Below are 24,764 nucleotides of genomic sequence, written 5' to 3'. Positions count from 1 at the left end.
GATTTATTTTTCTTTTGAGATAAATTCAGAAGCAAAATTAAAATGATAAAAAAACCATGCAACAAAAAATTTGATTAATCTGTAACGGTAAATTTAATTATTTTATTAAAAAAATATATTTATATATAAATATTTGGCATAAAATGTACGTGTGGTCAAGAATGAAAAATGGGGGAGAGTGACAGCATTGGTTCCTGGCATATCATATTTTATCGTTGAACTTCACTGAGTCTTTCATCTCCGATTGGCGATTCACAAATGGCATCGCTGTCACTTCCGGCGCTTCCACTCCGTACACTTGCATCTACCTCCTCCGCCTCCTCCTACTCTGCTGCTCCTTTGTTTCACTGCTCCGTTCCGGCGAGGCTTTCCTTTTATTCCTCCCAAAGAAGAACTACATGCCTCAAGCTCCGCTGTTCCCGTCAATTCACCGTTACGTGCGGCACCGCCATCACAGAGATCAACGAGACACAGTTTAACGACACTGTTTTGAAGGCTAACCGTCCCGTTCTCGTTGAGTTCGTCGCTAACTGGTGCGGTCCTTGCCGTTTGATCTCTCCCGCTATGGAATCCCTAGCTCAGGTCTCTCTCGCCCTCTAAATTCCTTTTTCCTGAAGAATTTATCGTGTCGTTTTTTTACTATCTGAGTATGTTAATTTATTTATTATTAATTAACAATAAATAATTCTTCTTTTGATAACAAAATTTAGAGTGTTGATTAGAGTGTTGTCTTATTTCATGTCTTCATTGAATGAAACGAAAGTAAAAAAACCACTGTGTGAGTTTTTTAATAGAGAGATATTTGCCATGCTTGCAACACATACTTAAGCTTGGGATGATTTATAACCTTGATGAACCATGAAAATGAGGACAGGATTTTAAGAAATGCAACACATATGAGGTCATGGTGATATCTTTACATATGAGGTGGTGATTTTGGTTCGATGAACAGAACTTCTTGCTGAATGTTCTTAAGGATATTCTCTCAAACTGAAATGTTTTGTATCATAAATTGCAGGAATATGAAGACAGATTAACAGTGGTGAAGATTGATCATGACGCGAACCCTAGGCTAATCGAAGAGTACAAAGTTTATGGGCTACCAACATTGATCCTCTTCAAGAATGGGCAGGAAGTTCCAGAAAGCAGAAGAGAAGGTGCAATCACCAAAGTTAAACTCAAAGAGTATGTGGATGCTTTATTGGAATCAATCTCAGTTTCGTAGCGAGTCGAAATTCTGTTTCCCTCTCGGTTTGCCGGATTTCTACATTCTTGAGTCAACTGTATAACATAAGCTGCAAATACAGGATGTTTTGTTTTAAGTAAATTTGTGACTTTCTATCCCTTGTTGGGTTTCCTTTTGTTGTTTGATTCAGGTGTATAAATTTCTTCTCCTTTGACAGAAGTGTAATTGGTAACATTGTTAAACAATCAAGAGGCTTAATGTAATTAGGGTTGTGAAATTTGATGTTATTACAAAATTTTATTCCACAAAATTGGAAGCCTTAAATTAGTGATTCAGAGCTCTATCTGCAGCACCACCAGTATCCCCAGCGCTGCTTCTTCTCTGCATGAATGACAATGATGTTTATACAAAGTTATAGACAATTGTGGAAGTAGCAAAGAATTCAATATATTAGAAATGCAACTATATATAACTGACTTCAATGTTAAATAGAGCAGTGTAATAGATTGAAAAGCAAAAATGGTATGGCATAAAGGTAATTGAAGTATTACAATGATCATTGTTCCAAAAGAGCAAAACCCAAATATTTAAAATAAAGATCTTATAGGACATGAACAAAGGCCATGCTATAGTATCTTAATCTCAAGGAAGCTTTAAAAATAGACAAATTCATAGGGGAAAGGAACTTCTAAACGGGTCATGTGCTGTGTGATTCACCAAGAGATCCTACAGTAGCCAACCTAAGTGAAACTATTGGACTAATATTAAGAACATTTTCTTACAGGGTGTAACACACACACTCTCTCTCTCTCTCTCTCTCTCTCTCTCTCTCTCTCTCTCATGGCAGTGCGAATCCTCAAACCGAATCCCTGTGCTCTTTGTCATCTCTTATTCTCCAAAAGATTACGACTTTCAACTTCCACCACTCGTTCGGTTTCTCAAGCACCCACTTCATCTTCTTTTTCTTCTACGCACGTCGATGCCCTGATCTCCATCTTCACCAAACGACCCTTCACTCCAGACACCCCTGAACTCACCCAAATCGCACCCTTCCTCACCTCTCACCTCGTCGAATCCGTCCTCAACCGCTTCCACAGCTGGAAGCTCGCTCACACATTCTTCAATTGGGCTTCAACCCAACATGGCTACCGCCACACTTGCTACACCTACAATGCCATGGCTTCAATTTTGTCCCGTTCCCGCCAAATTCCTCCTTTGAAGTCTCTTCTGAAAGACATCGTCCAATCTCGTTGCTCTTTCCCCCCTGGGGCACTCGGTTTCTTGGTTCGGTGCCTGGGCAGTGCTGGGTTGGTTGATGAAGCAAACGAGGTGTTTGATGAAATGCGCCTGAAGGGTCTCTGCATTCCAAATGATTACTGTTACAATTGCTTGTTGGAGGCTTTGTCTAAGTCTGGTTCCGTTGATTTGATGGAGAAGAGGTTGAACGAAATGCGCAGATTTGGTTGGGAATTTGATAAGTTCACTTTGACCCCGGTCATGCAGGCCTATTGCAATTCTCGCAGGTTTGAAGAGGCATTGAGTGTTTATAACACAATGCAGGAGAAGGGTTGGGTTGATGAACGTGTTTGGACCATGCTGGCTTTGTCTTTCAGCAAGTGGGGTGAGGTGGATAAGGCGTTTGAGTTGGTGGAGAGAATGGAGGAGCAGAGAATGAGAATGAATGAGAAGACTTTCTGTGTTCTGATTCATGGGTTTGTGAAAGAGTCTCGGATTGATAAGGCCCTCCAGTTGTTTGATAAAATGAGGAAGGCTGGTTTCACTCCTGATGTTTCCTTGTATGATGTTCTGATTAGAGGACTGTGCAGGAATAAAGAGAGTAACAAAGCTTTGAGCTTGATTTCAGACATGAAGGAACTTGGCATCCTACCTGATGTTGGAATCCTCACGAACTTGCTGTCATCTTTTTCAGACAAGACTATGGTTGTGAGAATACTAGAAGAAATCCCGGAAGAGGAAGATGATAAAACTGTTGTTTTGATTTATAATGCTGTTTTGAATAGTTATGTTGGTGATGGGTTGATGGATGAAGCTTATCACCTTCTTCAGATGATGATTCGAAGCAAATCTGGTACTGATGCTGATACAAATAATTTCATCAGAGTCAAGAGATTGGTTTTACCTAATATCACATCTTTCAGCATTGTTATTGATGGCCTGCTCAAAAATGGTCAGCTGGACCTTGCGCTGAGCCTCGTCCATGATATGCAACAATTAGCTTGCAAACCAAATATTTCAATCTATAACAATCTGATCAATGATCTATGCAATTCCAATAGATTGGAGGAAAGCTTTGAGCTTTTGTCAGCGATGAAAGAATCAGGAATTGAACCAACTCATTTCACTCACAACTCAATATATGGGTGCCTGTGTAAAAGGAAGGATGTTTCAGGAGCCATCAATATGCTGAAGGAGATGCGTGCTTGTGGGCATGAACCGTGGATAAAACATTCAACCTGTATTGTGAAAGAGCTATGTGATCATGGGAGGGCAATAGAAGCATGTAACTTCCTTAACAGCATGATTCAAGAAGGTTTCCTTCCTGATATAGTGTCCTATTCTCCAGCAATTGGTGGCTTGATCAAGATGCAGGAATTAGATCAAGCTCTGAATTTATTCAGGAATTTGTGTTCTCGTGGCCGCTGCCCTGATGTGGTTGCTTACAACATAATGATAAGTGGGCTTTGCAAAGCCAACAGATTCGCAGAGGCTGAAAATTTGTTGGATGACATTGTTTTGAAGGGTCTCTCCCCCTCAGTTGTTACATACAATTCGCTAATAGATTTTTGTTGCAAGAATGGTTCTATTGATAAGGCTATGGCGATTCTTTCCAAAATGTCTGGAGAAGGTAGGGAACCAAATATCATTACATACACAACTTTGGTAGATGGATTATGCAGAGAAGACAGGCCTGATGATGCTCTATTGGTTTGGAAAGAGATGGAAAAAAAGGGTTGTCCGCCGAATCGAATTGCTTTCATGGCACTCATTCATGGTCTTTGCAAATGCGGTAGGCCAACTACAGCCCTCCCTCGTTTGCGCGAAATGGAACAGAGAGAAATGAAAGCCGACTCATTCATCTATATTGCATTGATGAGTGCTTTCTTGTCTGATCTAAACTTGATTTCAGCATTTGAGATTTTCAAAGAGATGGTTGATTCAGAATCTTTTCCTGAACCCCATGATAAAAATTACAGTATTGCCGTAGATGCGATAAATAGATTTTCTAATGATCATCAAACATCCTCTGGTATCCAGGTTCTAAGGGAAGAGGGAAAAATCCCAACACATGGTTTTTGATTGTTTGGAGTGAAAATGTTGATCTTTTCTAGTCAACCACTCTTAGCTATATCTAAAGGAAGTCAAAGTTACATATCAAATTGGAAGAGGAACAAAAGAATGAAAGAGAAGGAGGGCGCCAGGGCTAGGTTTGTTTACAGAGACAGGATGTTGAAACAGGTTAGGGATACAAAATTATATTTAATAGATGAGATATGGACAGAAATAATGTGTCCAGAGATAAATTAGTCTATTTTATGTCTATTCTAACAAGAAAGACATGTAAACACTAACAAGGGATACAACTTATTTTTATTTTTTATTTTTATTATTTTTGTTAATTTTTCATAATTATATTTTTTATTATTATATTTTTTGTTTCAAATTTTTTGAATAAAAAAATAACAATAAATTAAATTTTTATAATTTGTTCTAGGTTATCTCTAAATAAAATACAAAATTATAAAATTTTATGTCTTTAATTTTTATGTCTTGTTTTTTGTCTTATTTTATCGAAAACAAAAGCAACATAGAGGATGGTTGTGTAGCCGCTTGGAAGGAATGAAATAATTAATGATATTTCCAATGGAGAGAAAATAGAAACTAAACACAATGGGGTAACTTTGGAAGGGATGCTTTGCAAATGGCAATCATACTGAAGCAGCTGTCTCTCTGCGGGGAGAAATTATTTATTTTATAGAAACATAGCAATACATTTTGAGTAATACTTTACCTGTAATAAAGTTTTAATCGCACTTTAATCCTCGTAAATTTTAATAGCTAAATTAGTTTATCATTTTTTTGTTAGATAAATCAACTTTTATCATTATTTAATAAATATATAAGAGATTCTAAGAATTTTAAAAAAATTAATATTCTTTTATAAAACAAACAATGTGATATAGAAATTAATTTGTCTACCAAAATAAAAATTTAGAAACTGTCATTAAAATTTTATCAAACACGAATATTTAATTAGCTTTTTTAGAAATTTATTTAAAATATTACTCTTTTCTCTCAGTTTTTTTTTCCCAATTTTTGAATGTGATAGATTAAAATGTGGAATTATGAAATTTACTTCTAGTTTGTAGTTGGATTCTTTTTTTATTCCCAATACTTAGAGTCGTTTCATTAGGGATTTTCAGTCTTCATGATGTACCACCTTAATTCATAGCTTCCTCAGATAAAACCGTACCACATTTATCTCCCGACAATGCTACGTAACCAACCGGCTGCACGTAGCTTCTCAGAAGAAGATGACGTATCCCTTGGTCCAAACTCCAAAGTAAACAACAACGTAAAGACTGCGACATATTGAATTCTTGGTAGGGAGTACTAAAACAATAGTTAAATACAGAGAGAGAGAGAGAGAGAGAGAGAGAGAGAGAGAGAGAGAGAGAGAGAGAGAGAGAGAGAGAGAGAGAGAGAGAGTAACTAGCCACTTTATCCTGTAGAGTGGAAAACAAAAAGGGAAAATTAAAATGGGCTCTGCTAAAACGCCAGTCATTCCATTTAAAGACAATCTGAGAGCTGATTCCAAAAGTTTACAATTAAAACCCAGAGCAGAGAAGAGGGATAACCACAAACTATTCTCCCCAATATGGCATGTACTAATATAAAGGATAATAGCCCTCAACTTGCACAGTTTTTCTTCATTTTGAAGGACAGCTATTAAATCCCCTACTAGCTGCTCCCGGAAGCAGATACCTCAGTACTGCAAACAGGGCAAACCTGCGGACAAAGACACGTTAACAAAAGCTTCATTACAATTTACACACAGTATCATGAAAAGGACAGGGTAATTAAACTTAATGTTAATATATGGTGCTGTTAGATTTATAATGAAACTTCAGCAAAGAGGATCCCAATCAAAAGACTAGCCTATTGGGTTGAAGAACTACATGGCTAAAGGACTACATTGAATTCACTTATTTGCTCTATTTTTGACTCATAATACCTTCCATGCTTCAACTCGACTAAAATAGAAGTGGTCTCATACCTGAAAGAAATCCATCTTTTTTCTTTGTTTTATTTACATAAAGCCCATATTTAAATTTGATTCCATCATGTTACCCTAAATGCATGCTTTCAGACTAGATATAAAGAAGAATATACATCATGAGGAGAGAAGAATAACAATACCTTGTTTATTTTCAACCAATTATTGATGCACTCAGGATGGTACAGATGTTTGCAGGAAAGAACTGTCAAGGACTCGTCGTCCTCATAGTCCATCCGACAGATGACACACCTGAAACAGGGCAACAGAATCAGGTGCCTCAGCATATCTTGATTACAGCTCATGTTAAAAAAACAACAGGATTTGCACATACGAATCATTGCTTCCATGTTGATCGCTCCCAGTCTTGAACTTGATTGATGGCAGACCGGCAAGAGTATCAGTTGAAAGACCTCTGCTCTCAGTTCCAACTACTTCACCCAATGCCAGTAATTCCTAAAATAATTGAAGCTAGTCTTAGAAAATGGCATCAAAGGGGATACAGAGGATAGTAGGCATTACACAATTTCGGTATATAGAAAGCCACCTCATATGAAAGTTCATCTGGATCAACATCTTCCCATGCATCCTGCAGGTCCATATATTCAATCGTACATAAGTTGCATGATTATATGTTACTATATAAGAGGTGAGAAAATAAATCCAGTTTGATCAATCAACAATCAAGAATAGCAATTTTGACTTGAAATGGAAGGAATTAGTTATATTGTTGATACAAAGATATTAGTTTGTCATCAAACTTCCATTTTCAATTATTTTATAACATCACTTCATTCTCAAATATCCAAAACGAAGGAAACGACAGTCAATTTCTATCTCCAAGGTTTTAATATTAAGTTATATATGGGAAGATTAACAGCTAATGTGTTCGTAAGAGAAAGTACAAGTCAAGCTAATCTATCTAAATGTGGAAAGAATTTGGACTAAAAAGTTAAAATCTGTACTTGAAAACATGCATTCGGAATGAGCCTACTGGATTAATATATTCCATATAAGGCTAAGCCCACCAAATGGGGTACCCCATTTTTAATGGAAGACATTCCCTTGATTATGTGGTACTGAGGTTTCGCAACTTTTAAATGTTTTGTACGTTGTCCTGAGTATGTCCAAGTTCCCGCACACAAAGATTAAATCATGAGTATGCTAAAAGGCACATAAACAAAGCAAAGGCGTTTACCTGAGAATTAGCACCATGATCCTCTGCTTCCCCAGCCTCGCCTGTAATTGAAATTGAAATTAGCAGTTTTAACAACTAAATGATTTAAAAATAATGTAATCTCAACAGATTTTCCATTTGAAGCCTAGAAACTTACGGTCATTTATCCCAGCAAGTGCCAGGAGTCTAGCTGCCATTTCCCTCTCTTCAGCCTCTTGTAATGCCCTTGCATAGGCTTCATCACTTGAAAATACATCTGGATCAAATTCAATGCTAGGATTATCATGTTCTCCAGCATCATCATGAGCATGGACATCAAATGCATCTTCATTCTCATAATCCTCCTTGTCATCATCATCATCATTGTCGTCCTCATCGTCTTCATCCAGATCAGTTCCATCATGCAGATCATCAAAATCATCTCCATCATCATGCAAATAACTCCCAGCTTCCCAACTTCCATAGTCACTTCCTTCATTATTCATTCTAAGCATCATGTATGCCCTTTCCTGTTAAATAATTAAATCCAACAACATATTAACCAGAGGAAAATAAAATCAAGAGCATTTGTGAACCATGACTGCCACAGGATAATGCTGATAATATTGTGTTAATACTTTACATATATACACTACACTTTGTAGTTCAGTTGAACCCTCGCGAGGTTTCTAAAACAAACTAGTGCATCTCAATATAAATATGTAATATCTTTTTCTCCGACTATCTTCCTATAACATTCCAACATGTTATCAATGTGGGACTTGAATCAAGGATATTCATGACACAGTATGAACTATGAAGCCTATAATTTCAATTGAGAATAAATAAAAAAAATCCTTATCAAAGATATAGAGGCTTAGTGTTCTGCATGTTCATGATCTACTACCTGTTAATACACATACAGTTGTGGAAAGCAATACTAGTTCTAGTTCAGGGATATTGGGGTTTAAACTGTTTAAGGCATTCTAATTCAGAAAACAACTTCAATTATCTGAAATTCATCGTAGTTACTTTAATGTGAATCGAGTCAAAAGAACAAAAATTAGTGTTAAAACCTTACAAACTCACTTCATTGCGTTTTCCATACCCAGATTTCTCCCCACCCAACCACAACCAAATGGCACCACCAAAGATGAAGGATCAAAAACGAGAAAACGAATCAAAGATAAGAGAAGGAGGAGAACCTGTTCCTGAAGGGTTCGTGCAAGGGCAAGGTCAGCATCGACCTGGCTGAGATTGGTGAAAGGGGTTCTCGAAGGTTGCCGAGAAGCAGATCCAGTTTGTTCCCCTTCACCGCCTTCGCCACCGTCACCGTCTTCTTCTGCTTCTGCTTCTTCCTCTTCTTCTTCATCCACTTGCTCCGCCATGTGCTCCTCCACGCCGTTGTTGAAATTGGAGCGGTCCTCTTCCTCGCTGTGGCTGTTTGATTTCCCACCGGCAATTGCGAGTTTGGCGGTGGCGGTGGCGCTGCCGTTGGTGTTGGTGGCGGCGGTGTCGTTCTCCATCGGAGCGAGAAACAAAGAAGAGAGAGTCGCAGACTCAACACAAACACGAAAAGGTGAATACGGAGAAGAAAAGATGAACGAATCCAAGTATCACACAGAATATATACTCTCTTTCTTAGTTATTATTTAAGGTTTAAATATCTATTTTTTTTCTCCCTAAAAAAATATTTTTAATTTTCCTTCAATCAAATTTGAAATTAGTCCATTTTCATAATTGTCATTAACGGTCTACACTAATTATTAAAAAAGATAAGATACGATGGGCTTGTTTGGGTGAGCTTCTAAGAAAAGATTTTTTTCGAGTTAAAGATTTTATAGAGAAGTAAAAGTAATTTTATGTTTGGATATCTCATGTAAAAAGGTCTTTTTATCTATCAATTATGTTTGGATATAACAATATAAAAGTACTTTTTTGTTTATTTATTACATGAAAAATATCTTTTTTTAAGGAAAAAAAAACTTTTAAAAAAATATGTAAATTACAGCTTCTCAAAAAAGATCTTTTTTTTTATTTTACTAGTGCTTTTACTTTTACTACTAGAAATTTGCCAAACACGTTAAAAAATAAAAAAAGATCTTTTTTTAACAAAATAATGGCGCTCAAACATGCACAATATATAAGATAAAAAAATTGTTGTCAGGTTCGTAATAATTAATATCTTTTTTAGAAAGATAAGATACAATAATTTATTTTAAAAATATTCTTTGTTTAGATGCTGAACCTAAAATTTGAAAATAATTATAGATGTTAATTTTTTAAAAATTAGATCAAATATATTTTTTACCTTTAAAATTTATTATAAATTTTAAAAATATATCTAAATTTTATTTTATATTAATTTTATTTTTAATATTTTCGATTTGCATTAAATATATCTCTCACGGTTATTTTTTTTAAATATTTATGACCAATTCAATAATAATTTCACAAAAAAATAATTTTCAACATAAGCAAATTAAACATAATTGTCATGTATTATTGTCGGATTGGTCCTAATATTTTTTTAAAATTTAGCTATTAATAATATATTTGATACAAATAAAATTTTTTTAAATAAAATTAAAACAAAATAAAATTTATAAATATTTGTAAAATTTTTGTCAAGTTTCAGAAAAAAAAAATATACTTCACAATTATTAAATTTTAATTAACAAATCTGATAATCAGATTTGAGGGATAGCAAAATTATTGAAAAAATTTAACTCTCAAATTTTATGAAGATAGAAATCTTAAAATTTAGTAAAATATAAGAGTCAAATTTGTGTTAAAATTTAATAGAACACCATTTTAAAAGTGAAATGTATATTTAAAAAAATAAAAAATCTAATACTATAAATGTACGAGTCAAATTTGTAATATTCAAAATTTGACTGATTTGTTGATATATGACTTCACATCATAATAAAATACATCAAGTTCTAATAATACTAAAAAATATTATTGTTAGCCTAATATTAAAATTAGATAATGGCACTTGTCTTTCTTTTTTTTTTTTTTTGCATGGTGGACTAATTTTTCTTATATGAATGGAAATATTATGTTATATGTCGTTATTGGAATTACTGGTAATTTTTAATATAGAGTTAATTTTTTTAAATTATTATTAAATAAATTAGATAATCAAATTTGTTGAGGGACAAAAAAGATATAAAATTAAAAGGTTCGATTTTAATAGGAGCAAATTCTTTTTCGACCACTACACAAATTGGTAAATTCAATCTCTGATATTTTTTTTTATAAAAAAGTGAACAATACAAATTCCTGAATACAATTTCCGCACAACACCATTACAAAAAAGAAATCGAATGTACTACTGCCAACACGAGTGAATCTATGGATCATCATCCTGATGTACACACACTCCTAGGCAATATTAACATTTAGTTTTTTTGTCCGTAATATTAAGAGAATATAACTCTTAAAATTAAGTTAGCTTTATTTTGATATTATAAATTAAAACAAAAAATATAAAATTAAATTATTTTTATAAAAAATCATAAGATCAGAATCTTTATAAATAAAAAAATTAAATAATAAATTTATTGGGGCAAAACACGCAATTAAACCAAATAGAAGGATAAATTATAGGATTTGACCAAATGGAAAAACGTAATATGGATCACCCAAAAGTATGTTTATATGTAATTCGAATCAAACAGTTTCGAACTCTTAAATCAGTAGTAATTTGAATTTAATCAATTTGAATTATGCATGGACGATGTTTTACGTAGTTCAAACCGAGCTAATTCGAATTGTGCATAGAGTAGTCCGAATCACACTGATTCGAATTATAAAGAGAGCTATTCATTATGTAGTTCGAATCTAACTGATTCGAATGATATGTATGTAATTTGAAATTGGCTGTTCGAATTATGAAGCCCCAAACGTGTATAAGTATGGTATGAACGTGAATTTCTCTCAATAGAGTGGAACACAATGGCTAGCGAGGAGAGTTTTTTTAGTGTTGGTGCATTATAGAGGATCCATTAAAAAAAAACACGCTCTGGTGTGAAGTTCACTGATAAGGATCCCCTCAGTATTTTTGTGAGACCCACGATGAGCTTCGATGACTTCCTGAATTCTATAATACAGAAACTTGGGCTACAAGGCGTGAAACGAGTGGAGAAGTTATTCTATCGCATTCCGATCTCAGTGCTGCGAGATGGTGTGAAGTACGACTCTTTCGTCAAAGTGAGTGACGAGGATTTAGAGGTTCTGTTCCATTGTCGTCAGTAGTTTCTCGAGGTCAGGACATCTGAGCTGTTGGCAAAGCTGGTTGATATGATCTCTAGTGCAGGAGGTTCGAACCGGAATACCCAAACACCAGGTACGGTAGCTGGTTCTAGTTCGAGACCTGTTGGTATATCTTCATCCGTGCCTATGATTGCACCTCGGGACGAGCTTGTCGTTCGCTGTTGATCTCACCCGCAGTGGTGGCGGAGAGGTTGGTATCGTTGATAGGGAGTCAATTCTCTTACAGTGTGGAGCACCGACTGGTATGGATGATGCATTGACGGATGATGATGACAATGATGATGTGGAGCCGGACATCAGTGCTGATGATAGTGGTGATGACATTGCAGCGAGTAATCCAGCTGGGGTTGACAGTGGTTCTAGCTCTGGGACTCAGCAGTACCCTCCGCATTTTTCATCTTTGGACTTGGATGCCATGAGATAGGAGAGGGTTCCTGGGGAACCCATTAGATTTGGTGCCAGGGTTACCCAGGGTACCGGAAGTTTTATAGAGTTTCAGGTTGGTCAGCAATTTCAGGATAAAGAGGAGGTTGTGTTAAGCATGAAGACGTATAGCATCCGACGTGGGGTACATTACAAAGTGGTGGAGTCCGATTATCGCAAGTATCTTGGGAAGTGTACTGAATTCGGGAACGGGGTGCACATGGTTGATTAGGATTAGTCTCCGCTAGCACAATGGTATTTGGGAGGTAAAACGGTACAACGGACCATATATGTGTCTGACGACGTCAATTTCGAGCGATCACATGAGTGTTGATTATCATGTGATCTCGGCCTTCATCATGCCGATGGTGAGAGTTGATTCATCCGTTTGCATCAATAAAATCAATAATAGTATATGACGAAAATAATGCCTTATAATGGTAACAATAAAATCATTTTGAATATACTAGTACCTCGAGGCCAAAGACCAGCTAAACGTATCATATCTAACGGGTCTGAATCTAGGAAACCGTCAGAAGATCTATGAATGAAGTAGCTGTAACGGTCCGGCTAACTTCACTACGTGTCTGTTCGCCACGCAGCACATGCAACGGTATAACCAAGAGAGAGCAGTTGATCCCCAGTTGTACCCACGCATGTCCTCAAGCCTATCTACGTATGGGAGCCACCTAATGTGAATGCGATTGCCGGACTTATCGACAAATAGCTGAGTCCCTAATAGCATCATGATATAGGCCCAAGCTTACCCCCTAATAGTGGGCTCATCGGCTCCCTCAGGAAGCCCTCCAAATATCTCCTGGAACCAGCTGCAATTCATTGCAAACTTCTGGATTTGGTTCGCATGAGGTAATGCACCCAACAGCTCCTCAAACCACACTCAAGCTGGCCGACCACCCTCGATGTACGTCTGAAAATCTGTCAGGCAACCACTAACATAATGTCCATCGATCGGCAGTCCTAACTGGTACGCCACGTTCTGCAGTGTAATGGTGCACTTCCCGAACGGCATATGAAACGTGTGCGTCTCCAGACGCCAGCGCTCCACGAACGCACTAACCAGGGGCTCATCCAGCCTAAACCATCTCTCGTTCATCCGGACAAGATGGTATAACCCGGCCAGAAGTACGGAACGTATCTCTCATCCAGACACATACCCTACTGCCGTCGCATGCTCGCAATACATCGGTGGGGCTGTACGAAGAATGTACCCGAATGTCTCTCAGCTCGGAACATATTCATACAACATTTTCAATAATGTACAATACCAAATAATACAACGCCGTAACATCGAAAATAACACCGTATATCCATCAAACTATGCCTCTATTGAGCAAATATCTTTAAATCATACTTCTTTAAAAAAAAAACAATATTACGATATAAAAATTTGGATTACTGATTACTATTCATGTTAAAAAAATATTACTTCTAAAAAGTTACATCCGATTTTGTCCTTACTTCTCATACTATCCTATTTATTTGTGATCACTAGCGAAAACCGCTTATATAACAATCCTATATAATTTAACAATGCTAAATAATGACTACCATTCTAATGAATAAAAGGCAAGAATATGAAAAAAAATCACATTAAATCATAAATTAAAGGGAAAAGTCCGCACTAACCTCCTCATTGATGACACCGGCTATATGGGCGACTCCATCCAAGCGATAAAGTCGGTACGGGTTATCCCCCATTGGCTGAATATTCTGTTCAACCCTTCTTGGAGTCGTTTGGAAAGACTTTTCTCTATAATTTGGTGGGGTAGGGATTTGGAATAGTGGTTCGAATGAGGTTATTTTGAACTCTATTTATAGGCAAAACCATTGTAATTCGAATTGGAGCATTTCGAAATACCATGGGTAGCTTGTTCGATAGTAATTCGAATCAGTATGCTTCAAATTACTATGGGCGTTGAAACCGGTTCCTAGTTCGAATCACTCGAATTCGAACTAGTGTGGGTTGATGTATGTAATTTGAATCAGGGTGATTTGAATTACTATGATGGTTTGGTCCAGGCCTAATTCAAATTGTTCCAATTCAAATTACTATGTGCACATGTAATTCGAATTAATCTAATTCGAATTACTATTGATTGGTGTAATTCAACTTGGTCTAATTCGAACTACATACAAATGTTCTCCTTGTAGATCCTTGTAACGTTTTTCTCTTTGATAGAGTTGTGTAAAATCTGTTTCAACTTGGTTTATATGCGTGTTTTGTCCAATTTTTTAGTTGTCTTTTATGTAAAACTTTAACTTTTACTAATAATAATTATTTTAATATTTATTATCAAAAGTTTGAAAAATTTTAATATATTTAATTAGGTGTTAAGTGTTTAAGTCTATTATATAAACAAAAAAATAATTTTCATGTTTGTTTTTTAAAAATGATATTTTTTCATTCTCTATATATAAAAATATAATTAGATATTAGTATAAAAAATTATATTGATAATTATAAAATTAATTTAAAATATATTTTTTAAAACAATTGAATCTTAATTCTAATTATTAATCACACATTAGTATTATTCCTAAATTATATATAATAAATATTTAAGAAAAGAAAATTAAAACTAAATATTAAAAAGAGAAGCAGTAAAATTTAAAATTAAATAAAAAATATATATAATAATAATTTTTATGTGAATAATGTTATAAATTATTTTTTAATTATATTTAATTATAAATTTAATGTATTCTTTATAATTTTATAGAATAAAAAAGTAGAGAGAAATAGATAAGGAGTGAGAAAGATAAAAAAAGAAATAAATAGAGAATTTGTTAATTTTAGAGTGATATATTTTATTTTAATTGTAATAAAAGAATATCTGATGACACATTTTGATTTGTCAAATTAATAATATGAATTATAAGTTATATATAGAATGAGAAGGATAAAGAGAAATAAATAAAGGGAGAGAAGTAGATAAGAGGATGGAAGAAGTGAGTTTATTAATTTTAGAGCGAAATATTTAATCTCAATTTAAATGAGAAGGTGTAATGTGATACGTTTTAGTTGTTAAATTAGTAATATAATAATATAGCTATATTTCAATTTTAATTTTATTTGTAATTAAAAATGTGATATTGTACATATTGATTATCAAATTTGTAATTAATCACTGATAATGATATATAAGAAGATAAAATAGAAAAAAAAATGAGAGATAGAAAAAGAAAAAAAATGAGAGAATTTTTTAATTTTAGAAGAAAATATTTAATTTTTAATTACAGTGGATGACACATGACATACTTTGACGATTTTTATTTTTTATATTACAGTTGAAGTGAAATACTATTTGCTCTTTAAATTTTCAGTTTTTAGTCAATTTTTTATTTAAATAATATTATTTAATTAATTTAAATACTCAATTTTATAAAAAATTATTTGTTTTTTAGTTTTTCTCTTTTCTAAAAACTGAACATGGACAACTTTTAAAGGATATTTAGTTGTACTATTCTTAATATGAAAATTTTGTATGTTTTTTTAGTATGAATACCACATATTTAAGGCTCATATTTTTTGTTTTTATTTTTTATTTTTTTGAAAATAATATTAAATTTTTTTAAACATGCAAATCAAACTCCTCAATTTAGTTTACATAGAAAAAAAAATTATTTTCACCTATAAATATGAGACTTTTTTTTTTATTATAAGTCACCCTAAATTTTTTATCGTAAACAAATTTGATCATTTGACTTATAAATTGAAGAGTGTTAGGGGTCAGCAAATTTTGTATTTTGTAATCATCAATTGGTCATCAATAATATTTTTAATGGTGTGAGATTATATTCAATGGTGAGAAATCACCTATTTTTCTTTTGATGGCTAAGTTATAACCAAATTGTTAAAAAAGTGCTGCCTAAACTTTTCCTTATAAAATTTAATTAAAAAAAATCATTTCTATATCCATAAAAATATACCATTTTTCTATAAATAGATATAATATATCCTAGATCTCTATAACTACAAAAATTAGCCATACTTTGATAATAAAATTAGTGACTTAAGAATTTGTGACGAAAAAATGAAACTCTATCCAAGAGCGTTATTGAAATTTATTGTTGATTTAGGATGCATAACTAACAGTACTAGAAATATAAAGAGAAAAGTGCAATTTAGTGGGAGTGCAGCCGAAAGACATCTTAAAAATATGTTCACTCCACATATTTATAAGTACTTAAAGTGTAGTTATTAGGTGTTTAATTATGTGAGTTAGTATTATTTGTGGTAGGAATTGAAATTGGACTATAAAATTTAGCGTCACTGGAGTTAAAAAAAAATTGTCTTAAATTAAAAATTTATAAGGGTTAAATGAATCAGTGGTATTTAAAATTATTTAAATTGAATATATTACAATAATTATTATTTTTTTAGAAAATCATATGACTAAATTATTTGAGATATTTTATTATAAAAAATTATCAACAAGGTCTAAATGAATTGCATAAAACAAAATTTGTATGTTCATAGTGAACATAAAAAATTATGTTTACTTTATAATTACATTTCTATTATTTTTTTAATGGAAGAAGTAAAAATCTAATACACTAAATAAAAAGTTATCCATGTTTTTTTTGTTATTCAAATGGTATCCCTCAACCCGACAGGTAAGGACTAATCCGTCGAGTAAGCTGACCACTCGACCATTTAAAGAGTTTAAAAAAGAATATTTAGTATATTAATGCGCTTGAATGTTACTGTACGTTCTTCTTCATCTTCCTCTTCTTCTTCTTTTCTTTCGTTTCTTTCTTTCTCTTTCTCCTTCTTCAACCGTTACTGCACAATTTCACTGCACCGTCTTCTTCTTCTTGCTGCACATTCTTCTTCCTCTTCCTCCTCTTCTTCTTCTTCTTCTTTTTATTTTGTTTTTTGCCTTCTCTTTCTCCTTCTTCATTTACGTGCTTTTCTCTTTGTTTTTTTTCGTTATTCTTGATTTCTATTATTTTTTGATATCAAGCTCTGAAATCGTTTTTGAAAAAGAAAAAGCAGCAGAAGATGAGGAGGAGAAAGAGAAAGAGTTCTGAATTATGCATAAGGTGTCCTTTTGGTGTATTTCTGTAATCGTTTGGGTGTATTTCTGTAATCGTTTGGGTGTATTTCTGAAGTTCCATTATTTTCAAAACGATTTCAAAACTTGATTTTAGAAACCATGAAAATCGAAAAAAAAAAGCAAGAATACCAGTAATAAACGCAAGTAAAACAACTAATGAAAAGGCAAAGAGAATAACAAAGAAATATCGTTTGGGTGTATTTTTGTAATCATTTGGGTGTATTTCTGAAGTTCCATTATTTTCAAAACGATTTTAAAGATTGATTTCAGAAACCATGAAAACAAAAAAAAGAAGCAAGAATATCAGTAATAAACGCAAGTAAAACAACTAATGAAAAGGCAAAGAGAATAACGAAGAAATATCGTTTGGGTGTATTTCTATAATCGTTTGGGTGTATTTCTGTAATCGTTTGGGTGTATTTCTGAAGTTCCATTATCTTCAAAACGATTTCAAAGCTTGATTTCAGAAACCATGAAAATCGAAAAAAAAGGAAACAAGAATACCAGTAATAAACGCAAGTAAAACAATTAATGAAAAGGCAAAGAGAATAACGAAGAAATACATGGAGGAAGAGGAAGAGGAAGAGGAAGAGGAAGAGGAAGAGGAGTCGTTCATAATCCACGGTGAGTGAAGAAGAAGAAGAGGAAGAGGAAGAGGAGTCGTTCATAATCCATGGTGAGTGTAGTGCTTTGGAAACTGAATAACGCATTAAAAGACTCTAATGTATAGCAACTTATAAAACTTATAAGTCAAAAAGACTTGTATGTGTAGCAAGCGTCTAGTTAATAATTACCGTTTTAAATCATCTTTAGTTCCAATAACTTGTAATTTTATTGTACACTAAGTTTTTTTTTCGAAAATAAGTTGTAGTAAGTAACTAAAATATTTCTTATAACATGAATTCGTAATCATATAGAATATCATATGTTGGACAATGCAATAATATGTCATTAAACTTGCAAAATAAAGGTTTTTTTTTGGTCATCAAAATATAGTTGAACATGTATATGAAATTTATTTTTGTTTTTGGTCATGGGCCCAGCCCAGCAAGAAAAGAACCCAACCGCCAAGAAACCGCCCCTGAACCCGACCCACCCATACTCTTCCGAACAGATCCTTCTCCTACCTTGCTGCTGCTGCCGACTTCGACCTCTCCAGGGAGCTCTGCTGCGCTACACGTTCCTAACTAGGCTTTCGGCTGGGCAAGAGAAGCTCTTCCGCTGACCCTAAAAGAAAAAGCTCTTTCGCCACCATCAATGGAGGCGCCTCCCACACTGTCAGATCAAAGTCACATCGATGCGTAAACCAAAAAAAAAAAAAAATCGCATCGATGCCATGTTTTTTGGCAAGAGTTTCAGCTACTGCATTTTCCTTCAGGTATGTTCAAATGGAATCTTCCAATTTCTGCTTATAAACCTTAAATTCTGCTGCTTAATCTGTGTTTTGTTGGTGTTGCCATGCATCTGAAGTGTTAAGCCTGCAGGAGATTTTACAATACATATACGCAAATGCTTGGAGTGTCACTGTCACCAAGTAAAATTGCAAATGTAAACCAAACCCTAATTAGCCTCCTTGATAAATGTAAATCAGTGCTTGAACTGAAGCAGCTTCATGCTATTGTGGTCTCTAAGGGCTTATCTCAGGATGAATCATATGTATCCAAGATTATTTTCTTCTCTGCCCTATCAAATTCAGGGGACATTGGTTATTCCTACAGGGTTTTCTCCCAGTTATGCAGTCCATCAATTCTTTGCTGGAATACAATCATAAGGGGCTACTCAAATAGCAAAAACCCAAATGGTTCTTTCTCTGTATTTCTGAAGATGCTGAGACTAGGGTTTGCTCCAGATTACTTAACATACCCTTTTCTCATTAAGGCGTCTGCACGCCTTTTAAACCTGGAAGCTGGAGTGTCAGTCCATTCTCACATTATAAAAACTGGGCATGAGTCTGATAGGTTTATCCAGAATTCTTTGATACATATGTATGCTTCTTGTGGTAATATTATGTTGGCTCACAAGGTATTTGATTGTATGGAAAGTAAAAATTTGGTTTCATGGAATTCCATGTTGGATGGCTATGCGAAGTGTGGAGAAATGATTCTGGCTCGCAAAGTTTTTGATTCCATGTCAGAGAAGGATGTTCGATCATGGAGCTCTCTGATTGATGGTTATGTTAAGGCTGGGGAATATAGGGAAGCATTGGCTGTCTTTGAAAAGATGCGGGCTGTTGGTCCCAAGGCCAATGAAGTAACTATGGTGAGTGTATTGTGTGCTTGTGCACACCTTGGTGCTCTTGAAAAAGGGAGAATAATGCACAATTACGTAGTTGACAATGGATTGCCAATGACGTTGGTCTTGCGGACTTCTCTAGTGGACATGTATGCCAAATGTGGGGCAATAGACGAGGCTTTTCTTGTATTCCACGGTGTCTCAAAGAATAAAACTGATGTATTGATTTGGAATGCAATGATTGGAGGTCTTGCCACACATGGGTTTGTCCAAGAATCTCTTAAACTGTTCAAGGATATGCAAGTAGTTGGTGTCCTTCCTGATGAGATCACATACCTGTGTTTGTTGGCTGCGTGTGCCCATGGTGGGTTAGTTAAAGAAGCATGGTACTTCTTCGAGAGTCTTAGCAAATGTGGCATGACACCTACAAGTGAGCACTGTGCTTGCATGGTGGATGTGCTGGCGCGTGCTGGTCAATTAGCCGCTGCATACCAATTTATCTGTCAAATGCCCATGCAGCCAACAGCATCTGTGTTGGGTGCCCTTCTTAGTGGGTGCATAAACCATAGAGATTTTGATCTTGCAGAAATAGTTGGCAGGAAGCTTATTGAGCTGGAACCATATCATGATGGAAGATACATTGGCTTATCCAATGCTTATGCAGTTGAAAAGCGCTGGGATGATGCAAGAAGCATGAGAGAAGCCATGGAGAGAAGAGGAGTAAAAAAGTCGCCTGGGTTTAGCTCTGTTGAAATATCAGGAGTCATTCATAGTTTCATTGCTCATGATAAAACACATCCTAATTCAGAGGAAACGTATTCTATGCTGAATTTTGTTGTATATCAAATGAAACTTGGCTGCTGCCAAGATCAAGAAATTGTGTTGAATGGTCCATGAACAAAAGATGAGTTCCTTTTCTCTTGACTGGATACTGAATAGTGTCAGGTTTGGGACAGTTCCTGGAAATCCAAGTTGGCTGCAATAAGTAAGTTGTTGATACATTATTAATTAAGATAGTTATAATTAATTTATAATTAACCATTTAGTAATCTAATTCTTTAACTTTGGCCATAGCAGTTGAATTAATCCAATGTTTTCGAAGAATTAGCTAGAATTCAGTTTCATATTTTAACTTAGTTTAGAAATCTCCTTATACTTCGAATGCACAATCCAATTCTAAGTCTTTGAGAACAAAACATGCATTGGCTATAATATATTGAATTTGAACAATTGACATATCATTTCTTGATCTGAATTTGTTTATCTTCTGCATTGCTTCCAACTCTTGAACTTATCAACTTTCAGTGCATGTAAAATGTTGTAACTAATTGCTTTTTTTTATATATATACAGAGAACTCATGACCCCCCGAAGGTTAGATGCCACATCTAGTATCTGGAGTAGTTTCAGATTTATTGATGTTTCTATGATGCCAATGCTATTGCAATTCTACATCTTGTTGGCTTGCTTGTGCATCCTTGACACATGGTGCGTTCTCGTTACTTTTCCCCCACAGAAGAATATACAAGCCAGTAATAACCAAGGCCGATCCTACAACACTGATTATAAGAGGCAGGAATATGTTAGGGGATTGGAAGGTATAAGGATATAAATCATAGAAGGGTCACAAAAGAATCAACCTTCCTAGGTAAATTTCTTCCTTTAATATAGAGAAATCAAGTACTGCCACAAATATTTGTACAAGGGGGGTAAATGCTGAAGTAAAAACTGGACCCCTTTGTTTGACACACCATGACATTGCCACATAGCACAAGCCTGATCCCACCAACCCCTACGTTCACATTTAAAAAAAAAAAAAAATTGATGCAAAAGTTTGTGCATTTATTCAGGGATTTAGTGTTGATACATCACAGATGATGTATAGTTGTGAAGAGTATACTTACAGCATATATAACACTCATTATTTCAAGCTTTCCTTTGAGAATCCAGGAGGCATTATTTCCCTTGATGATTAATGTTAATATTGCTGATTGAATGGCAGAAAAGAGGGACAAAATAGCTGTGCTAGAGTATTGACATGGATATCTTTTGCTAATCTTTGCTTGTATGATAAACCATGAAGACCAAAGAAGGCACCCTGTAATCAGAAATATTGAACCTATGATCCATTTTTCTAACTTTCTGGCTGGAGGACCACTTGATGCTTCGTTTGCTGTGTGTTGTGCTTGGGGGTTGATTAAGGGCATTCCTTTATAGAGGATCAATACCAAAGTTCCACCAATGCACACAACAGTCCCTAAGATTTTGGCTTTCCCACTCTTGCTTGTGATGTTTACCTTCTCTATCCTAGAAAAATATTTTCGAAGATGGTTAGAATTATTTGAAATTCAAAGACTATCTAATTTAAATGTTTCTTTTTTCCGTCATTAGCTAACATATACTAAGTTGGTATCATTTTGTTTGACTTACCCAAATGGCAGTGCCACGATGAAGGTGAATACTGGCACAGCATTGAGGAATGCACATGAGAACGTTGCAGACGTGTATTCAAGTCCAAGAAGAAATATGTATTGGGTGAGTGTTACTCTGGAAAGCATTGACAAAATTTTAAAATTATGTAAACTTATAGATATAAAAAATTAAATCATAAACTTGAGTGGATATTTATATGTTAATGACAACTAGAAGCATGCATCTTTGGCTCTTTTCACTTAGAGTTATGATATTTTTACTCACTTTGTTTTGTACACTAAGATAACACATGCTTCTCCATCATTAGATGGGGTGTCATATTGAATGGATTCCAAATCTCGTCTATTGATGGAGAGATATTTGTTATTTCAGTATACGAGGCAAAATGAATACACAACTTTTTTCGACTACATACCCGACAAGAGAGCTGAGGAAAAGGAGACATATTATGTGAGCCTCCAATTTGTGTTTCCTGTAAACAGCAGAAAAACTAAGTCTAATCTTAAATACAATTCTCTGTAGTAGAAACAAAGAAAAATGTTACTAACTTTTATACATGCTAGGTTCAAAACCAGTGAGGGCAAGTATATTATTCATCAAAGACACATGGAGGCAGGGGATGAGGGTTAAGAATAAGCAGAAAGAAGTGAAAAGATGGAAGTGATTCTAACCTTTCATACAAGCAGGCAATAGGTGCCATGAAGATAAATGAAACTGCTTGTCTATATGTTACAATGGACATGTTGTCCATTCCTCCATTAAGAACCTTCTTCATAAGTAAATTTACAATAGCCATAGCTAAGTTAACAATAATCAAGATAATAACTGGCTTAAACAAACCCCTGCAATGCATCAACATCTTAACAATATTTTTCTTTGCTTATTACTTAGGACTTTATTGTTTGTTGAGCTTTGAAAGATGCTATGGTTTTCTTCAATATATAGGCCATAGGGAGTTAATAACCTCCAAGAAGAGAGGAACAAACATAATATATATTCTTCATCACATCAAACACTCCATAGTCAAAATTTCAAACTCCACTATTTAGTTTGTTATTTATTTCATTTTTCATGGTGGAAATTTACGTGTGATCTTGCTGGACCAACACCAAAAACCATGTGATATTCGTTAATCGTCATTGATTGATCTCAGCCTAACGAAATTTGGAACAAATCATACTTATCCCATCTAAAACTTTTTCATTCCATTTGCCATATTTTAATCGTTTATTCTCTTCACTTTCCCTTGCCAGAATTGTATTTTCTTCAGGTGGAGTAAGTGCTAAATAACACGTTTGATTTATATGCATCATTCACATATTTGACAACAGAATTATCTCTTTTCTATATAAATGCATTTATGCATAGCCCAAAAAACCTGTACATATCTTAGAACCATTAACACCTTACCCTTTTTACAAGTGGCTCTTAACTTGCTAGAAGCATCAACAGAAAAGTAGCGACAGATATGATATGACATTGTCTCCATTTTCTTCATTGCTATCTGGGAATCTATTTTTTGTTTATTTCTTTTGTATTTTTACATGTTTATTTATTATTATAAATTTAATTTTGATACAGTAAAAAACATTTTACACAGTCGTTTAATTACATCGGTTTTTTCAAATACTATTCATGCAGTTAATGTAAAAAGTAGTTATTTTTGTTGACATGACATTATGTGATTAGATACATGTATAAAATTAATTTATCCTGACATAGCATCAAAATTGAATTTTTGTTATAGATTATATCTTTTGTGACATGCAAGAACAAGATGTCAAATCTTGGCAAGGGAAAGAAGCTAGGAGATTGTTGAATGATGCTCTGTAACTGGAACGCATTATGGCCAGTTTGTGAAGAAAAACTTGACGTGTAAAAATGGTTAATTGTGAAATGTATATAATATATAGTTTCATCACATTATAGCCTTCCTGCCTTACTATGAAGTAAAATCTCCTTGTACATGATATTCTGGGAATACGATTTTGACACAGTTTTGAGCACTAATATTAGATATCTTAATTAATTCCCCATTTGGTAAGAGAAAAAGGAATACCATAGGAACAGAATGAGAATTGGAATAAGCAATAATTACAGGGAATGGTCATTTCATTATAGAAATTGAATACCCATTTCCTTTCAAGTAATTAATTTAATTTTACTGGAATCAAAATGGAAAATTTGTTTTATTCCGTTTTCTGTAAAAATATATATAATAATGGATTATGCTACATTTTATTTTATTCTGTTGCACTCTTGTCCTCATTCTCATTCCATTCAAACTCATGATGTAATATATTAACTTTAACTGTTGTCAATAGTTCCTATGCCATTATTACTCCCTTTAGTAAAAAAGATGACAATGATATGAATCAATTATAAACTGTTAGGTTAATATATTGAATCAAAATCAAATTGCATTGAAAACCTAGAAGTACAAACTTACCCAATATAATTAATATTATTGGACTTTTCATTTTACAATTACGTTATGTGCATTTCGTCAGATTTAAAGGATATCAGCTGTTGGATTCATGTAACATTTTTGGATTCAAAATCTTACATTGTAAAATCATTTTCAATATGAAGTTTAGTATAAAACTCTAGAAATATAAAAACATTTTTCTAACCACATGTCCCCCTAATTTTTGAGCTTGTGTCCACAGATTTTTCA

At 34.1% G+C, this 24,764-nt stretch overlaps 4 protein-coding genes across 21 annotated transcripts; 2 read left to right on the top strand and 2 right to left on the bottom strand.

Annotated features, from left to right (window-relative positions):
• Positions 1 to 5: 5 nt before the first annotated feature.
• On the top strand, positions 6 to 1,463 carry LOC112712242 (thioredoxin X, chloroplastic). The gene is made up of 2 exons (XM_025765073.2): positions 6 to 582; positions 1,019 to 1,463. The coding sequence occupies exons 1-2, from the start codon at positions 259 to 261 to the stop codon at positions 1,223 to 1,225; spliced, it is 531 nt and encodes a 176-aa protein (XP_025620858.1). The 5' UTR covers positions 6 to 258; the 3' UTR covers positions 1,226 to 1,463.
• A 4,446-nt stretch (positions 1,464 to 5,909) lies between these two features.
• LOC112712237 (E3 ubiquitin ligase BIG BROTHER-related) lies at positions 5,910 to 9,376 on the bottom strand. The gene is made up of 7 exons (XM_025765068.2): positions 8,844 to 9,376; positions 7,817 to 8,168; positions 7,681 to 7,721; positions 7,030 to 7,071; positions 6,817 to 6,938; positions 6,626 to 6,734; positions 5,910 to 6,214 (listed from the first exon to the last, which is right to left on the bottom strand). Exons 1-7 carry the CDS (start codon positions 9,162 to 9,164, stop codon positions 6,167 to 6,169), a joined length of 1,035 nt encoding a protein of 344 aa, XP_025620853.1. The 5' UTR covers positions 9,165 to 9,376; the 3' UTR covers positions 5,910 to 6,166.
• Positions 9,377 to 18,521: 9,145 nt separating this feature from the next.
• Positions 18,522 to 24,097, top strand: LOC112712234 (pentatricopeptide repeat-containing protein At5g08305). 18 transcript variants are annotated; one of them, XM_072203587.1, is made up of 7 exons: positions 18,522 to 18,801; positions 18,894 to 20,640; positions 21,008 to 21,028; positions 21,171 to 21,302; positions 21,657 to 21,984; positions 22,096 to 22,189; positions 22,651 to 23,128. In XM_072203587.1, exon 2 carries the CDS (start codon positions 18,933 to 18,935, stop codon positions 20,550 to 20,552), a length of 1,620 nt encoding a protein of 539 aa, XP_072059688.1. In that variant the 5' UTR covers positions 18,522 to 18,801; positions 18,894 to 18,932; the 3' UTR covers positions 20,553 to 20,640; positions 21,008 to 21,028; positions 21,171 to 21,302; positions 21,657 to 21,984; positions 22,096 to 22,189; positions 22,651 to 23,128. The 18 variants fall into 18 exon arrangements, with proteins under 18 accessions (XP_072059688.1, XP_072059681.1, XP_072059683.1 ...); XM_072203580.1 differs by adding an exon at positions 22,460 to 22,537 and having other exon boundaries at positions 21,008 to 21,302; XM_072203582.1 differs by adding an exon at positions 22,395 to 22,537 and having other exon boundaries at positions 21,008 to 21,302.
• Positions 21,075 to 22,946, bottom strand: LOC112712236 (WAT1-related protein At3g30340). Its single transcript, XM_025765067.3, has 6 exons — positions 22,759 to 22,946; positions 22,503 to 22,559; positions 22,085 to 22,201; positions 21,559 to 21,961; positions 21,295 to 21,446; positions 21,075 to 21,213 (listed from the first exon to the last, which is right to left on the bottom strand). Exons 1-6 carry the CDS (start codon positions 22,944 to 22,946, stop codon positions 21,093 to 21,095), a joined length of 1,038 nt encoding a protein of 345 aa, XP_025620852.1. The 3' UTR covers positions 21,075 to 21,092.
• Positions 24,098 to 24,764: the final 667 nt, after the last annotated feature.

The sequence above is a fragment of the Arachis hypogaea genome, chromosome 9 (genome assembly GCF_003086295.3).
Source record: "Arachis hypogaea cultivar Tifrunner chromosome 9, arahy.Tifrunner.gnm2.J5K5, whole genome shotgun sequence".
NCBI classification, from domain to species: Eukaryota; Viridiplantae; Streptophyta; class Magnoliopsida; order Fabales; family Fabaceae; genus Arachis; species Arachis hypogaea.
Note: the sequence above shows the minus strand (reverse complement) of the source record. Positions and strands in the feature narration are given on the sequence as shown.

Bases quoted from the DNA above. Each gene is read 5' to 3' on its own strand.
- LOC112712242 (XM_025765073.2), top strand. From the start codon at position 259: ATGGCATCGCTGTCACTTCCGGCGCTTCCACTCCGTACACTTGCATCT. The intron at 583-1,018 runs GTCTCTCTCGCC...CATAAATTGCAG, and splicing joins CTATGGAATCCCTAGCTCAG to GAATATGAAGACAGATTAAC.
- LOC112712237 (XM_025765068.2), bottom strand. From the start codon at position 9,164: ATGGAGAACGACACCGCCGCCACCAACACCAACGGCAGCGCCACCGCC. The intron at 7,072-7,680 runs GTAAACGCCTTT...ATGGACCTGCAG, and splicing joins ATCATGGTGCTAATTCTCAG to GATGCATGGGAAGATGTTGA. The intron at 6,215-6,625 runs GTATTGTTATTC...CTTTGTCCGCAG, and splicing joins ATTGGTTGAAAATAAACAAG to GTTTGCCCTGTTTGCAGTAC.
- LOC112712234 (XM_072203574.1), top strand. From the start codon at position 18,755: ATGCCATGTTTTTTGGCAAGAGTTTCAGCTACTGCATTTTCCTTCAG. The intron at 18,802-18,907 runs GTATGTTCAAAT...TTAAGCCTGCAG, and splicing joins GCTACTGCATTTTCCTTCAG to GAGATTTTACAATACATATA.
- LOC112712236 (XM_025765067.3), bottom strand. From the start codon at position 22,946: ATGTTGATGCATTGCAGGGGTTTGTTTAAGCCAGTTATTATCTTGATT. The intron at 22,560-22,758 runs GTTAGAATCACT...TGCTGTTTACAG, and splicing joins ATTGCCTGCTTGTATGAAAG to GAAACACAAATTGGAGGCTC. The intron at 21,447-21,558 runs GTAAGTATACTC...ATGTGAACGTAG, and splicing joins TAATGAGTGTTATATATGCT to GGGTTGGTGGGATCAGGCTT.